This window comes from Rana temporaria, chromosome 2, assembly GCF_905171775.1.
Source record: "Rana temporaria chromosome 2, aRanTem1.1, whole genome shotgun sequence".
NCBI lineage: Eukaryota > Metazoa > Chordata > Amphibia > Anura > Ranidae > Rana > Rana temporaria.
In genome coordinates this window covers 132,702,494-132,720,034 of record NC_053490.1, presented here as the reverse complement: position 1 = coordinate 132,720,034, position 17,541 = coordinate 132,702,494, and the positions used below count along the sequence as shown (strand labels likewise).

The 17,541-nt window shown below is 40.8% G+C and overlaps 1 protein-coding gene across 2 annotated transcripts in view; it reads right to left on the bottom strand.

The window, feature by feature from the left end:
• RAB5B (RAB5B, member RAS oncogene family) overlaps positions 1-17,541 on the bottom strand; it is an 85,031-nt gene that overhangs the window by 40,476 nt on the left and 27,014 nt on the right. For both annotated transcript variants that reach the window (XM_040341078.1, XM_040341079.1), the window contains exons 3-4: positions 15,496-15,647; positions 3,333-3,455 (exon numbers count right to left, since the gene is read on the bottom strand). In XM_040341078.1, the coding sequence (XP_040197012.1) occupies positions 3,333-3,455; positions 15,496-15,647 (275 nt within the window). The remainder of the gene's footprint in view (positions 1-3,332; positions 3,456-15,495; positions 15,648-17,541) is intronic.

The window sequence follows — 17,541 nt, the reverse complement described above, 5'->3', positions numbered from 1 at the left end:
CATGCATTATGTCAAAAAACTTGCTGTATCATGTTTCCATTGGCCCAAAGTTTGGTCAAAATGTTCAATTGTATTGCCTTATCCTGTGTCATTATGGGTATGCAAGGTGGTACCCATCATGCAGAGAGCTATAGAAAATGTTAAGAGCCGATGAAACATGGCAGAATGTGATTTGCCAGTAACCTATACCAAGCTTCTATTTTAGGAGATCATTTCTGCAATCATGCTTGTTGGGTTGTTGCACAATGTTAGGTACCTTCTTTTGGGCAAACTTTTCTTTGCGACAAACTATTTCTACACAAATATCCACACAGAAGCCTATCATAAAATCTATCAAAATGCCAAGAAACCTTGAATACAGGAAGAAAAGGGATCACCTTATTTAACCATAACATATGAAGACATAGGTTACAAGCTGTTAGAAACAATTCTCATCTTGGGGAGGGAATTTACTACTTTATATACCCTGGATGGAGGGGTGGCCATCATGCATAAATCAGCAGAAGTTTGTAGGAAGCAGCCCAGCATCACCAAAACCCCCTACAAATACCACAAGACTAGCAGACAGAAGCAGCAGTGCCTGAGATCTCACACTGCAGATATACAGCTTTGGGACAGTAGACACAGGATTGTCAATGTACACTCACATGCAAGGAAGTTCATTATTATTTTTCAGGAAGCAGTAAGTTAAATCAGAGACATTTGTCAGGGTACTGCTTAGGCACAGTTAACATTTCTGGAGGTTGTCTACTCTATAAGATGGCAAATATTCAGCTCAGGTACACAGTAAAAGCACTGCTTTGAGACAGAATGATTATTGTCAGTCTGATATTTATTTTGGATGATCCAAAATGTGTATGAGGAAACACTACAAAGTGTTGTGCAAGATCGGATACACAATGTTATCCTGTATTTATATCCAATTGTGGGAATGATGCATCATAAATTAATAAATACAAAAAAACACTGTTAGAAAGTTTTGCTTCTAAATTGGTTAATTGATCTGTACTGTACCATTTTTAATTATAATGCAAAAAGAATATATATAAAACCCAATCATAATACCTGTCACCTGTGCACCATTAACTTCCTAATGCAAGCTTAAAGCCCAAATCTGGGCAGAAAAAAAACAAAAAAACCTTGCAGTAGCCCACTGCTTGATGTTAGGACCCTAGATCAGAAAAGCATTGGAGTGCAGAAGCTGTGGGTGCTGTGGAAACTGTGGTCTAGCTGTTGGGAGGAGCTGGGGTTCAGGTAAGTATATTCTACGCCATGGATATGCAATTAGCGGACCTCCAGCTGTTGCAGAACTACAAGTCCCATGAGGCATAGCAAGACTGACAGACATAAGCATGACACCCAGAGGCAGAGGCATGTAGTTTTGCAACAGCTGGAGGTCCGCTAATTGCTTATTCCTGTTCTACGCCAACCCGAATATAAGCCGAGGCACCTAATTTTACCACAAAAAAATTGAAAAACGTATTAACTCGAGTATAAGCCTAGTATAAGCCTAGGGTAGGAAATGCAGCAGCTACTGTAAGTGGAAAAGAGGGTCAACAATGCCCATTTGCAGCCTCACTGTGCCCATCTGCATTACCTGTCATGCAGTCAGTCGGCAGCCGTCCAGTATAACAAAGCCCCCTCTCCTCCTCGTCCGTGATAGACGGAAGCTCCAGTGAGTCAGTGTTCCGCCTATCATGAAGGAGGAAGAGGAGGCGGCGGGGCTTTGTTACACTGCACAGCCGTCGACTAGACTGACGTCACAGCGCCGGGAGATCAGGCGCACAAAGCTGCAGAATGACTCAAAAACAAAATGTGCTGAAAAACTCGGCTTATACTCGAGTATATACGGTACTTCTGTTCATTTTTCCTCTAGACATAAACAGGCAATTTTTTGTATTTGCCTGGAGTTGGGCTTTAACAATATATCTATATTCTCTACCTTGTGCTTCTGTTATAGAGCTTCACTGTCAGCCCCAGTGGTTGCAGGAAATGAGCCCAGAGATATTAGAAACACTGAAGAGTAAATCACATGCATGGTAGTACTTAATGTACATCATTACACTCTACGGAGCACTCTTATTGGGTCTATAAAATATTTTCAGGTGGCTAATCAGCATAACAGATGGTTGTTTAGCACAGGTACAGAAAGGGAACTTTGATCTTCATATAAAATGTACAACCCCAATTCCCAAAATATTGGGACGCTGTGTAAAATCTGCATACAAAACATGCAATGAGTGTGGTTACAGACAGTGATTTTTGGAAGTATTCCTGAGCCCATGGAGTGATGTCCATCACAGAATAATTTTTATTTTCATACAGTGCCCGTCTGTCAGCTCAAAGATCACAACATTGCATTTCGGCCTCGTCCTGTGCGCATAGAGATTTCTCCAGATTCTCTGAATCTTTTTGAGGATATTATGTACTGTAGATGATGATGTATTTAAAGCAAAATTTCAACCAAAAGGGAAATTCTGCTTTTCTGAATTGGGGGGGGGGGGGTTTGGGTACTTCGTTTTGACAGGTACCCATTCTTACTTCTGCTCGGATCACCTAGGCGATCTGAGTGGAAGTATGCAACCTCCCCCACCTGCAGCCTTCTGGGACACATCACAGGTCTCAGATAGCTGCAGGACCATTTGAAATGTGCAGCTTCCCTTAGTACACATGCCAGCACCAGCACCAGGGACCCAAACACCAGTAAAAGAACCGTAAAAGTATTTTCAAATTTACATTGAGGAACATTATTCTGAAATTGCGCAACAATTTTTAGACGCTGCTTTTCGTACATTGGTGGACCTCTGCCCATCTTTACTTCTGAGACACTAATTTTTTTGTATTCAAAAGTTTACTACCACTTTAAAATTTCTGGCAACCATGGAACAGCATACTACATAGATAATGAGTGTGCAACCCCTGTTTGCATGATTATTCCAAAAGTCTGAACAGAGCCTAAGAGCCGGTTCACACAGGGGCGACTTAGCCGCCTGACAAGTCGCGCTCCGTTCTGTACTATGGAACCATTCTAATAGGAGCGACTCAAATCGCGCCGACTTAGAAAAAGGTTCCTGTACGACTTTGGGACGGCTTCAGGGCGACTTGCATTGACTTCAATACAAAAATAATTTTGCAAGTCTCCTCTGAAGGGAATATTATAAACATCCTACTGCAATGAATAGAATACTGGCCAAGGTTGCTAAGGCATTTTTCTTCAATTACAACATTGCGACTGACTGATAGTAGCGGACATACTCTTCTACTTAGAATGTTGCCTGCTAAAAATTTACCAAAAACACTGCAAAATAGATTTTAATAGGAAGAATACTCACTTCATATTCAACCATGCGCTTATTAGTAAGGTCTGCCTTGTTGCCCGAGAGCGCAATCACAATGTTTGGGCTGGCTTGTCTCTGCAGCTCTTTAACCCATGTCTTTGCTCTGGCAAACGTCTCCTATGACAACACAACAAATCAAAAAGGTGAAAAATACAGCTAACAGAGTGCTGGGAAAAAAGGTTATGACAGTTGTGAATTTTTACCATGTCCTTACATTAACCACAATAAAAGAAAAAAGTCATAAACATTCAAATGATAAACACTGACAACCTTCAACAGTTCATGGTGATAATGACTCACTTTCCCACAAATAAAGTCCAAAGAGGCACTGCATTCATTAAAGCTGTCATATAGCAGGAATATATGGGCTGCCATTGATTCCGATTACTTTTTCTAGCGACAGTTTCTTCCATATGACATATGAAATATGACAACCTGGCTGCAGTGCATGAAACAATGGAAATGTATTATAAACGAGGATCAAAGTAAGTTTATCAGATTATAACAAGGCTACTTTATATGAATATACATGATACTTGGCCCTCCCCCCCTGGCCAATAACACACTGCCGCTCCCCCCCGAAAGTCAAAAATAAGCGAATACAAAACTAGTGCTACCTAAACTATTTGAATGTCCAATCAAAGTCCATACTAGGGTTGCACCTATACCACTTTTTTAAGTAACATGTAGCACTGATGAGGCGTGCACTGTGTCCGTAGTTTTTTTATTTTATAATTTTTTTTATAAAATTGTATTTTTTACAATTTTTATTATTATTATACTTTACAATTTATATTTGTTTGTTATGTTATTTTTTACAATGTTTTTCTTTTTTGGGGGGGGGGGTGGAGGAGGAGGAGGAGTGAATGGTGTCAGTGTTTTTTTATTATTATTATTATTATTTTTACAATTTAACCTTTAACTATTTATTACAATTCCTTTTTTTATAAAATTACCCCTTTTTTTTGGCCTTTGGTCAGATATCAGAGTTTTAAACAGACCCCCAAAATCTCCTCTTAGAGACAGGGAAAGGAAGGGACTGAGGACACAGATTCCCCAGTCCCTTTCTCTGCAGCCTGAGCTGCACTGAAAACGATTGGACAGGAGACAGAGGCTCCTCTCCATTCATAAACTGAAGCAGAGTAAACACAGTTTCGGAAAAGGAAGGAGTCAGTAAATTACAGATTTACTGGCTCCTTCCTTCGCTCTCCATCCTGACAGATCTGGGACGAGGGGAGGGAGCACGGAGGAGAACACGGGGAGCTGGGTTACCCGGAGAGAGGGAGGAGGACATCGCTGAGAGGAAGAGAGACACTGGAAAGAGGGAGGAGGATTCGAGGACCCGGAGAGAGCAATGACGACACAGGGGACAGTGGGGGGTGATTGGTGCAGCTGTGGGGGCAGTTAAAAGCCCTGATATACCTGTATAGCTTTCAAAAATGCACCCGACAGCTGCGGGAGGGAGAGAGGAAGTGGCTGTCAGAAAAGCTATACAGGGAGATCGGTGCTTGTAACTGCCCCCACTGCCATCGCCTGTGAGGCTGCCGGCCCCCCTGCTGAGCTTGAGGACGCTTGGTATTAGTACCGATACTAGTATCGGTATCAGTGCAACCCTTGTACAAAAAAATAGTCCCAGTAAGCAACCAAGAAAATTAATGCCCTTTTCTCACCAGAAGTATAAAACCACGTACTAAACTTTATCTTCTCCTTTAAGTCAAACACAACAAAACGCGTCAGTCGGTTACATCAGACGCACGCCGGAATTTGAAGTGCTGAGGCAGCCATTTTGGAAGAGATTTTGTACACGGTTTTCCCCTCTAAATGCTTACATTTGACTTATTTTAATGTAAAGGTTTTAAATGATAAAATACTGCACTGTCGCCCTTCTTAAATCTTTTTACATAGCTATAGTAGGAGGATACTGGATGGAGAATGGAAGATGGAAAGTGGGTTCAATTTTACTGTGCATATATAGCCCCTCCTATCTGTGGGCTGTGGAGTTTGGTGAGATTCATACTTTTCACTGGATTGACACGCATGTGGTAGATGGTAATCACAGAGGAGGATGGTACCACTTAAAAAATTAAAGCTTTTTTTGGTACATGATAAATGTGAGCACAATTTTTATATTTTGGAATGCGGTTCAAAGAGGTATCACATTATTTAGTGATTGTATTTCCTGGGTTTGTTCATCGGTACATGAGGACATTATTGGAGTGATATTTGAAAAGATAATCATAAGATACGTGCAAGATTTAATTATTATTTGGTAAGAGTAGATGGCCAAAAGGGGAGGTAGTGTGAATGAAAAGAACACAGAGTTAGTGGCACTTATTCACTGGAATGTGAGCACAAGTCAGTTTGTTTGGTGGCATTGTTGTTTTGGAACACACTACACTATATATTCTATTCTGTTGTTGCTGTTTATATGTATGTCAAGGTAATGAGGTGATGATATTAAGAAGAGGAGAAGTGGATGAGATGAAGACAAGACACATTTCCAGCTCAACATGAAAGCTTAATTTTGGCCTGCTTACACAAAGGTTCTTCTATCTGGAGAGGATTCAAAGGGAAAGTATCTAAATTTTAATGGACGTCTAGGGCACTGAATTATTTGGGAATACAAATGCCACCAGATTTAAAGGATACCTTCGAGTTAAACTTCAAACCATTACTGGGTACAGTCAGAACATTGCTAGATGGATGGAGTAGAGGGATGCATACTGGTTCGGGAGATCTAATATTTTAAAAATGAGTGTAGTGCCAGAATTTCTCTATCTTTTTCAAGCTCTACCAATTCAGATCCCCATGTCATACTTCAATCAAGTCCGGGCTATATTTTTGAAATTTATATGGGGGAGTAAACGGCCTAGAATTGGTAGGAAACTATTGTTCCTACCCAAAAAGGCTGGAGGAATATCAGCACTGGATATGTTAAAGTATTATCAGGCAGCCCAGCTGGGAAGGATAGCTGATTGGAGTAGACATGGGGATTATAAATTGTGGATAACTATAGAGCAACAAATATGCCCCGTACCCCTAAATAAGGTAATATGGTGTTATCCAGCATTACTCCATATAGTTAAAACTCACCCTACGATAGGTCCAACTTTATGGACTGGAAATAAAGTCGGTCATAACTCGAAATTTTCGACTGAAAACTCCCCTCTCTACCCAATAATAGGAAACCTAGAATTTCAGCCTGGCATGGAATCTCAAATATTTAAGAAATTAAGAGAAAAGGGTAGATTTCAAGCCTCCCACTTTCTAGGAGAAAGGGGGTGGTTAACAATAGGTGAATTATCACAAAAGGGGAGGGCGATGTGAAATACCGATATGGCAAGCGTGGCAGATACAACATTTTCTGGAAACTTTGGGTGATGCAGAAAATTACAAACGGACACTTACAAAGTTTGAGGAGTATTGTGGGGGAGAGGAGCCACTTGCCCACATGGTCTCCAAAATGTATACATTATTGACTGCACCACCGGAAGACTTTAAAATGTCGTGTCTGGCCAAATAGGAGAGAGATTTAGGCCAAACTTTTTCCCCAATACAATGCCAAAATATCATAGATCTAGCGTTAAAATCCTCAAGGTGTACGAAAATACAAGAATTAAATTATAAAATATTAACATGTTGGTATTACACGCCAGCTCGTCTAAATACATTTTTTTTCAGAAATGTCAGATAGATGTTGGAGAGGGTGTGGGGAGAAAGGGACGATGATACACAAATTCTGGGGATGTCCAACAATAAGACAATTTGGCAAACAGTCCGGAGAATTACCCAATCACTTACGGAACACCAGATTCCAGATGACCCCACGTTCTATTACATCATACACAAATTTCTTTGGAAAGATATACGAGGTCGATGATATGTCATCTGATAAATGCGGCAAAAAGCTGCATTGCAATAAAATGGAAAGACTCTGAAGCACCTCCAATATCTATGTGGCTTAAAAAAGTTAGGAAAATAGGAATAGTGAAGAAACTCTTGCCGAGGACGATAGATAAGAAAGACCAAATTAAAATGATATGAGCACCCTGGGAATTATTTGTACAATCAGAGGAAGGTAAAAAGTTACTAGGGGAGCAAGAACAACTAGAGGTGGAGGGAAGAAAAGGAAAATAGGAAGGATGTATGGATATCGCGCACCGGGAGGGACAGCGGAGGGGAGGGGGGGATTTCATTTAAATTTTTATTTAATTTTTTTTCTCTCCTGATCCGTGGTTTTACACGGACAGAGGAAGAGAGGAAGTGGAGATGAGGGTCTGGAGGAGGGGAGGAGGGGATAAGGGGGTAGGGAACGAGAGAGGAAAAACGGGGAAGGAAGGGTGACAGAGACAAAGAGGGAATTAGTCTAATCAAGGAATATATGGATAATTAGGGTGGAGATTAAATAACTGGGGAAGAATGAAATTAAGCTGTAGCAGGAATAGTAATTTGGTTATGATATCTATACTAGGGGGAATGGATTTAAAATTGTTGGTTATACAGTATATTATAATTTTCCTCGGAGGTAAACTATGAATTGCAAATATAGTTGAAGAGAGAGATGTAATGTAAGATCCATATATGTTGTTTTATTGGATTTTGCCTGTTCCTTTTCTGTTTCCTGTATTGCTTTCTTGCCTTAAAAAAAAAAAAAATATATAGAATAAAAAAATCAAAAATCAAAATCAAAAGGGAAAGTATCAATTATCTTGGTTGCATATTGGGACTATTTTTTCTTGTTTTTTTTTCATTGTATGGACTTTGATTGGACATTCGCATTGTTTGAGAAACACTGGTTTTGTATTGTTAATATATGATAGAATAACGTTTGCACAGAGGTCTTCTTTAACCACTTAACGACCGCCGCATGTAAATATACGTCGGCAGAATGGCACGGACAGGCAGAAGGACGTGCCTGTACGTCCCTGCCTAGACGTGGGTCGGGGGTCCGTTAATCGTGTGGGAGCGATCCGGGATGAGAGGGCGGCTATTCGTTTCTAGCCACCCCCTCGCGATCGCTGAAGAACGAGGAGAGCCGTATGTAAACACGGCTTCACTGTGGCTCCGTCATCCCTTTTATAGGGAGACACAATCGATGACGTCAGACCTACAGCCACACCCCCCTACAGTTGTAAACACACACTAGGTGAAACATAACTCCTTCAGCGCCCCCTGTGGTTAACTCCCAAACAGCAACTGTCATTTTTACAATAAACAATGCAATTTAAATGCATTTTTTGCTGTGAAAATGACAATGGTCCCAAAAATGTGTCAAAATTGTCCGAAGTGTCCGCCATAATGTCGCAGTCACGAAAAAAAAAAAATCGCTGATCGCCGCCATTAGTAGTAAAAAAATAAAAATTTATAAAAATGCAATAAAACTATCCCCTATTTTGTAAACGCTAAAAATTTTGCGCAAACCAACCGATAAACGCTTATTGCGATTTTTTTTACCAAAAATATGTAGAAGAATACGTATCGGCCTAAACTGAGGATAAAAAAAGTTTTTTTTATATATTTTTAGGGGATATTTATTATAAAAAAAAAAGTAAAACATATTGCATTTTTTTCAAAATTGTCGCTCTATTTTTGTTTATAGCACATAAAATAAAAACCGCAGAGGTGATCAAATACCACCAAAAGAAAGCTCTATTTGTGGGAAGAAAAGGACGCAAATTCCGTTTTGGTACAAGATTGCATGACCGCGCAATTACCAGTTAAAGCAGCGCAGTGCCAAATTGTAAAAACACCTCTGGGCATTTAGCTGCATATTGGTCAGGGGCTTAAGTGGTTAAAAGAACCATTACTGAAACTGCAAAATGGTATAATATATAAAGCCTCAGAAGTATAGGTAAATAGTCCATATTAACAGTTATGTTTTAGGTCCCTACAGACCCTTATAAAGTTTGCTCTAAGCTTCAGGAAAATAATATTTTTAGGGCTGTGCAAATTAACTTTTAATTAATCGATTAATCTTAAATTTTTTTGGTCGATCAAAATCTTTTTGATCGATTTTAAATTCTTTTGATTGGTACTCACCTCTCCGCTGGCTTCTGGGCCTTCAGGGAGTTCCGTCGGAGATCCCGTAACGTCACGGACACCGGCGTGGCTTGCCGTGTCCATCTGAGGGCTCCTTTGCTGTGCCTTCATATCTGCATGCCGGTGGGACCTTACTATCTGCCACACGCAAGGGCTGTTACACTTCCCTCTATCACATCCCTCTATCAACCTGGGATTCTACAACCATCCACTGGGAGTTGTGATAGTTCCCTTCATGGGACATCTACATGCCGACGGACTGATGTTAACCTCTCCTCATCTGGATTCAGCAGTGGTATCGTTGTACACATTTTTATACCAGTATCATACTTAGCTACATGTTTTTATGACTGTTTTTGGTACCGTTTGGTATTACTCGCACCATTTTTACAGTTTATGTAGCTACATCGATTTTATCCCCAGTGCAATATTTATTTGGTTACCTACTTGAAGACTATAAAAGTTTTAATGCTATTCCCATCGAGCGCTGCCTTTGTGTGTTTTTTGTATCCTGCTATCCATTTTTCCAATGGTTGGTAGCTGCACTGGGAATCAGCCTGCAAGGAGATCAGCTAAAAGTAGTTGGATCTGTATGTGCGTTTATAATTAATCGAAATTAGTCGATTAATCGATTAAAAAAAAAACGATTAATCGAACAGAAAATTTTTGATCAGTAACAGCCCTAAATATTTTCTGCAAGTACTTTTCCTCTCTGGTGCCCCAAGGTTGCTGATGCTACACTAGGTTTGATAAGGGTGATATGTGACTCAGCACTGATCATATGATACATATTTACAAAGTGTTGCAAAATGCAAACCTAACACCTATAAATATTATCAGAGTCATATTGTATATCTGTGAAACAATTTTGAGAAATAATCAACATGTGATTAGCGTATATAAAAACTAAAAAAAAAACACATTTTGAATTGCCCCCGAAAAAGTAATAAAGGGAAATTCTACCAATAGGGATACTAGTTCTGGTGATGTGGGGGCCCAAGAGAGTACCTTAATTTGCAAGGATTTCCTCTCACTTCCTGTTTTGGTTATGGGACAGGAAGTGAATGGAAATCTCCCCAAAAGTACACAGATGGCAAAATGAGACTTACAGGTAGAGATGTACCGGAATTTTGCCTATTATTCTGTCCAGATAAGATAAGATAAGCTTATTTGCTGATGGTCTTAAAAGCCCATTCCAGCCTTGTGAAGATCTACAATCTTGTCTTTAAAAAAAATTCGAACATTACATTGAGCCGAGTTGTGAGAATGACATTATGCTGTTTTTTTTTATTTCCTTGCTGTACATATCGTTTTATCTATCTTTCGGCAACTCGTGACGCGCTGTATGCGCCGGTGGGAAGCATGTCAATCAATTAGGAACGCCCAGTCCCACAGATTACATACCCGGAAGCCGCGGTGAAAATATAGATAAAACGATATGTACGGCAAGGAAATTAAAAAAAACAGCATAATGTCATTCTCACAACTCGGCTCAATGTAATGTTAGAATTTTTTTTTTGGGTGAACCCCCGCTTTAATGTCCTTTGGCAGCTCTTTGTTCTTGCCCATGGTGGTGGGTTTGAATGGAAGAATGATTCTGTGGACAGGTGTCTTTTATACACATAATGAGCCAGTCTATGGGAGCCAGAATTATTGTTGGTTGGTAGGGGATCAAATACTTGTTTTACTCACTGAACTGCAACTCAATTTATAACATTTGTATCATGTGTTATTTTTGGATTCTTGGTTGATATTTTGTCTCTATCACTTAAAGCACACCTATGATAACAACAATAGACCCTTCATTTCTTTGTAGGTGGGTTGATTGTAGCCGTATTAGTGCAGTACTCAATTTTCATTGTAAGTGGACAACATTTTCAAAATCTGCAGGGGATCAAATAATTAGTTTCCCCACTGCATGTCCCTTTTACAAAAAAGGTGTTCTTACTGGCTTGTTCACAATGTACAAAACGTCTGAAGATCAGGACCTGAAAAAAGACTGGCTGAAGATGTCAGTGTCCGGTGAGGGAGTTCCTGAAATAACATCACGGCAGGAATTTGAAGCTTTCTTACTTATAAAACTAGCTAAAAAATTGACAAGCCTCATTACCCTTACACAGTGGGATGGGAGAACGCACCCTGACAACTCCTCCTCCACAGCCCCTTTCTACCTCCTCACCCCCACCAGCATGCATTCCTCCCCATTTATTTTCTTGAATCTTAATCTGTACTCTTCAATATAAAGATGATGATGGTGCTATCCTCTCCACTCTACCAGACTTTACAAATGTGGAAATCTTTTTCTAAGCGATATGAATGACAACTTTTTATGGTTAATGTCTTATCTTTGTAAACCTCGTACACTGTACTGTTATGTTTATCACTTATTCTTGTATCAAAAATTCTAAATAAAGAATTTTAAAAAAAGTTTAATCTTTTCTACCAATATAAGCTTTGTTTAACAAATAAACATTTGCACATGGCAAAGCCTTCCTGGATAATTATGGGTAGAAAGAACAGTATGATTAGTCATCTCTGGAAGACAAAAAGGGACTACAGCTCCATCTACTGGTTACAAATATACAGCAACATGCAAGATTTTACATCTGCCCGACGATCTTTTTAGAAGTGTTATTCTTTATTCCTGTTCATAACACATAAAAGCAGTGGACACAATCAAGACAATAGACTAGTATGTCATTTCACACCCGTAGGAAATATTTGGTATACGGCTAGCATTTAGGCTTGAAATAAATATTGAAAAACAAACTAACTATGTGATACACGCCCATTACTATTCTTAAAGAACATTAAAAAAGTTCTCAGTCCCATGCCTATCCAAAATAAATTTATGTATGCATAGAAGACTAATAAATATCCCAAACTTTTTTTTAGTTTTAGATAAAGTAGGGATCAACTCCTCCAGGTGTCCTGTTGGGGAGATTTCACTTCACATTCTGACTCTGAGAATTGTAGAAAGCAATAGATTTCCCCCAAAGCAATGGGATATTCATTCTTATGCCGCGTACACACGGTTGGAATTTCCGACAACAAATGTTTGAGGTGAGCTTTTGGTCGGATACTCCGATCGTGTGTATGCTCCATCGGACATTTGCTGTCGGAATTTCCGACAACAAATGATTGAGAGCCGGTTCTCAATTTTTCCGACAATAATTTCGAAATTCCGATCGTATGTATGAAATTCCAACGCACAAAAAACCTACGCATGCTTGGAATCATTTCACTTCATTTTTCTCGGCTCGTCATAGTTTTGTACGTCACCGTGTTTTTGAATTTCCGACAACATTTGTGTGACCGTGTGTATGCAAGACAAGTTTGAGTGAACAATTCATCAGAAAAAAATCCACGGTTTTGTTGTCGGAATGTCCGATCGTGTGTATGCGGCATTAGGGCCTGGGCTACAGCACGTACATTTTCGTGTGCATTGTGGTGTGCTGCATTCAAAGTAGTGGGCTGCAATGCTCTTCAATGCATAAAAAATTGGTTATGTCAGCATTTCTTTCCAGGTAATGCAAAACACAAGAACTCGATGCATTGCATGTGTGTTTTGGAGATGTGTTGGGGTGCTAATCACAATGGCATTTAGCACATTACCAAAGTGCAAATGTCTAAGGTGTGCCCTTAGTAAGGATTGGCTCAGGCGTGTTCGCAGCTCCACATGCCCGAGCCCACCAGGAAGCTTACACTGCACAGCCACGGACCGGGAAATGTCTCACTGCCTGTGATTAGAACTGCGCAATGTAAGCTTCCTGGCGTCCGCAGGCATGTGGAGCTGCGAACACGCCTGAGCCCATTTTTAGCCCTAAGATAGATGTCATTGAAACATGTACATATTAGAAGATTTTTTTCTCACCTTGATTTCTAGTGACAAGTAAAACATTTGCAATTTCCCATCACTTTCTGTACTAAAGACAATGGTCAATGGGACCAATCGTGAGGATGAATCTCCCCAGCGGGTACACACACAGTAATAAATCCCTGACAGGTGTTCCAACCCTTCCACATTCGATCCAAACCTAAAATAAAAAAATTGGGCTCTACACACACACACTTTAAACTGTTAGTTCAGATTTACATCACTTTTCCAAAAAAAAAAAAAAAAAAAAAAAAAAATGACCTATGCATTACAACTTGTCTAGAAAAAAAAGCAGTCCTCAGGTAAAAAAAATAAATAAATGCTAAAGGCCATGTGCAGCTTTCCCCAGCCAGTCTGCAAATCTTCTTGAGTGGACAACCTCTGCAGGCCGAATGATGCATGGCCCCATTAGTACATGAATGAGTGACCTTCTGGAAAACCTGCACATGCACAGGGGCACTCTCTCTACCTCTGTCCTAAAATGCTCAGGTCAGCTGCAGGTTTTGATCAAGTTAGAATGTTCCTGCACTTATGGAGCCAAGCATTTATTGCCCCTCTAGTCCTGCAAATTATGAGGAATGGGGGAGGTTCACCCACTCCTGAAGTTTTGTGGACAGGTGGATGTGAACACAGCCTACGGGTATGCCTCACAATTTAGGCATCTTTTCAAAGACACTTATCAAAAAGACACTAAACTTTTTTTTTCCCCAGGTTTACATTCTTAGCTCCCAATAAAGTACATTTTATTGCTCCAGGTATCCTACAAATTCATTTTTAATCTTGCTGTTGTAATCCGATTTCCTGAGAGGATGGCTACATCCCCCATGGTCCCACTGTCTGTAGCAACATAGTCACACTCTCTTCCTCACTCCTGAGACAGGCTAGGGAATATGGACTATGGGACTTGTAGTATGCAATGAACAGTGCACATACAAACAAGCAGTGCACATTATTTGTGGGTAACAAAAAGAACTGGGGGGGGGGGCGCAGAGGTCCAGGAGCTCACAGAGGACAGTACAAAAGAACAGTAAAAACACAGTAAGAAACAAATGAATCAAAAATAGGATACAGGGTCATTAAGTAGTGGACTGGAAACGTGTGAATTATTTTTTAAGAATAAGTGTTTCGGGGGGGGGCCTGGACCTGCATGTAAGCAGCAGCTTCCTTTACAGAGCTCCCGCTTGTTACCCTGATCTGATCCGGTTTCCGGCAATATCACACTGTTTCATGGCCATAGACCGTCTCCGGAACCTGAGGGGAACCCCTGGTACCTGTGCTGACGGAATCCATGATGGTTTTTAGAGGCAAAGAGCAAGGAAGAGGGACAGCGCTCAGAGCTCCAAAATGGCGGCGCCGCAGGGCCTCAGCACGGAGAAAACTAAAGAGACCGAGTAAACCTCCCAAAATCCCCTAAGAATGCCAGCGGTGACCCCCTCCCTAAAGACATTTGATATTACGCCCAGAAACTGGCAGGGTCCCTGAATATTGCTAAACTGTCGGAGGAAAGGGGGGGGGGGCCTGAGGGGGAACTCCCTGCACAGGGGAATATGGAGGAAGGTTTTCCAGAGGGCACAGATGCAAACTTAATGGCTAGGGATGAGCTCCGGCGTGTTCACACAGTCCACGTGCAGAGCTCGCCAAGAAGTCTGCATGGCGCTGCGCTAACCACAGGCAAGGAGACATTTCCCGATCTCTGCAGCCGAGCATCGGTAATATGTCTCCCTGCCTGTAATTAGCGCAGCGCCATGCAGACTTCCTGGCGGGCTCTACATGTGGACTGTGCAAACACGCTGTAGCTTATCCCTACTAATTGAAGAGGAGGAGGAAGAGGACAGCGAGGATGAGGAAACTGCTCAGCCTATCTTGCTAAGATCCTGAAGAGCTGTTCATAAATGTACTGCCTCAGTTAACACCTTACATGAAAAAGTGTTTAATTTCAAAGTGTTTTAGTGTCTCTTTAATATACTAGAGAAGCTGAAATGCATAAGTTATTTTGGAAAGGTAATAAACTAACCCTTTAAATACATTTTCAAATAATTTCAAAATACTAACAATATATTAGTGAAAATGGTTTTACAAAGTTTCATCTGTATTTATTAACTCATTATACAAGTTCCAATTTATATTTCCGCCACATATTTACACATTCCCCCGGATATATTTAATTTTGTTTGGAGTCTATAAATCATTTTACAGAATACATAAAAAGCAATTGCTCCTTTCAAAATAAAAAAAAATTACCTGGTTGGTGATGTCATAGACCACAATGGCAGCTTGTGCGCCCCTATAGTACATAGGAGCCAGACTGTGATATCGCTCTTGTCCCGCTGTGTCCCAGATCTCAAATTTTACTGTTGTGTCATCCAGGCAAACCGACTGTGTGAGAAATGCAGCTAAAAGAGAAAAAGAAAAGAAAATAAATATGTAAAAGAATCACAATTATATTTTATACTATTATATTATTATACTTCATAGAGAACTAATGGTTTTTATGAAGCATGTATACAGGCAGTATAAACTTAAAGTGGAAGTTCAGCCTAAAACGAAACTCTCTAAATCTACGACTTATCTATCTAGCTCTGTAAAGCAAAAATCGCTATGCATACCCTTACTGAAGCCGCTCTGGTCTCCAGAGGTAGAAGCTGTGTGCAGGAGACAGCTGACAACAGCTGGGAAATGCCTGTGAAGTGACGCAACCCATAGAATTACTATGGGGCTTCCGTTGTTGGCCGTCTCTTCTGCGTACACCTACACATCGAAGCAGCAGCTGACAGCTCAGCGTGGGACAGGACCGTCTTCAGAAACGGTATGTATAGCGAGTTTGGCTTTACAGGGCTAGATCGGTTGGTTTTAGATTTTGGCTACAAGTAGATTTAGAGGTTTTAGTTTTAGGCTGAACGTCTATTTTAGGTGATATGAAGGGCTATGTATTTTTGTATTAAAACAAGTTCACACTTATCTGCTCTGTGCAGTGATTTTGCACAGAGCAGCACCCATCCTCCCCTTCTCGGGTCCCCCACCAGCACTCCTATCCCCTCCCTCCTGCCAAGTGCCCCCAGAGCAAGCTGTTTGCTCTGGGGGCACCGGAGAAGGCTCGCTCCCAATCCGCTGCTCTGTGTGTGTCCATTGAGACACAAAGTTTTGTCTCAGCTGCACCCTCTCTCTCCTTATTGGCTCACTGACTTTGAATGGCGGGAGCCAATGGCGCCTGCTGCTGTCTCAGCCAATAAGAAGGAAGAGTCCCCGGATAGCTGATGGTCTCATGCACATCGCTGGATCTAGAAGGGGCTCTGCTAAGTTCTAGGGAGGCTACTGCACAGAGAAGGTTTTTACCTTAATGCATAGAGAATGCATTAAAGCAGAACTTTACCCATAACTTGATAAAAAAATGATGTTCTTTAGAAAGGAACATACATTGCACATGAATAATTCCTGCTATCAATGTGAGCTGTAAATTGCTTCCAGCATTGCTCCTGTTTCTTCTTACTGGAGGCTGCCATTTTGCTGAAGCCTAAAGCCCCCGAACAGCAGAACAAAACCCATTCATTTAACAGTTTCAAAAAACAGTTACATTCTTGGAATGCCATGATTGCTAACTGTCACATTTGCCTGTGCCCTCAACCAAACTGTCAAACCATCAAATGACTGGTGTCATAGCTGATCACATGTGAAGCACCATGGAAGTTGAAGACCAAACAGAAGCAGCTTTCTCGCAGGTTTAATTTTGCTTTAAGGCTGTCAGCAGATCGACCTCTACTAACTCAGCAGTGCCTACAAAAGCCTAAACATGGAGAGCAACTGAGCATGTGCAGAGCAGAATTAGATAGCGTATTACTGGATTTTACACAGTATAGGCACTTATTTTTAATGTTTTACATAGCTATACCTGCAAAACTGCAAGACTTAATTTTCTGACTAAAGTTCCACTTTAAGGCAAATAAAAACCTTCTGCCTTTAGATCCAAAACTTTTTTTGGCCATACGTCTCTTGTCGGCTATTGGAGAACACTTGTTAATGCACTCCTATGACCCAGAGTTGGCTGAAAGTGGATATTGCCCACCCTCCACTCTAGATCTCAGCGTGTGGCTGAAAACCACAACCAACTGCACCGACCCCCTCACCAGACCGGCGCTTTAGTGAGTGCTAGAGGAGTAGAGAGGAGAGCGGTGATCAAGTCATTGCTCTCTGCTAGGAGCAGACTGAGAACTGAGTGATTGTCGGTCATGTGATTGCTCAGTTCTCAGACTTAGAGCTTAAAGGGTCACTAAAGGATTTTTTTTTTAGCTA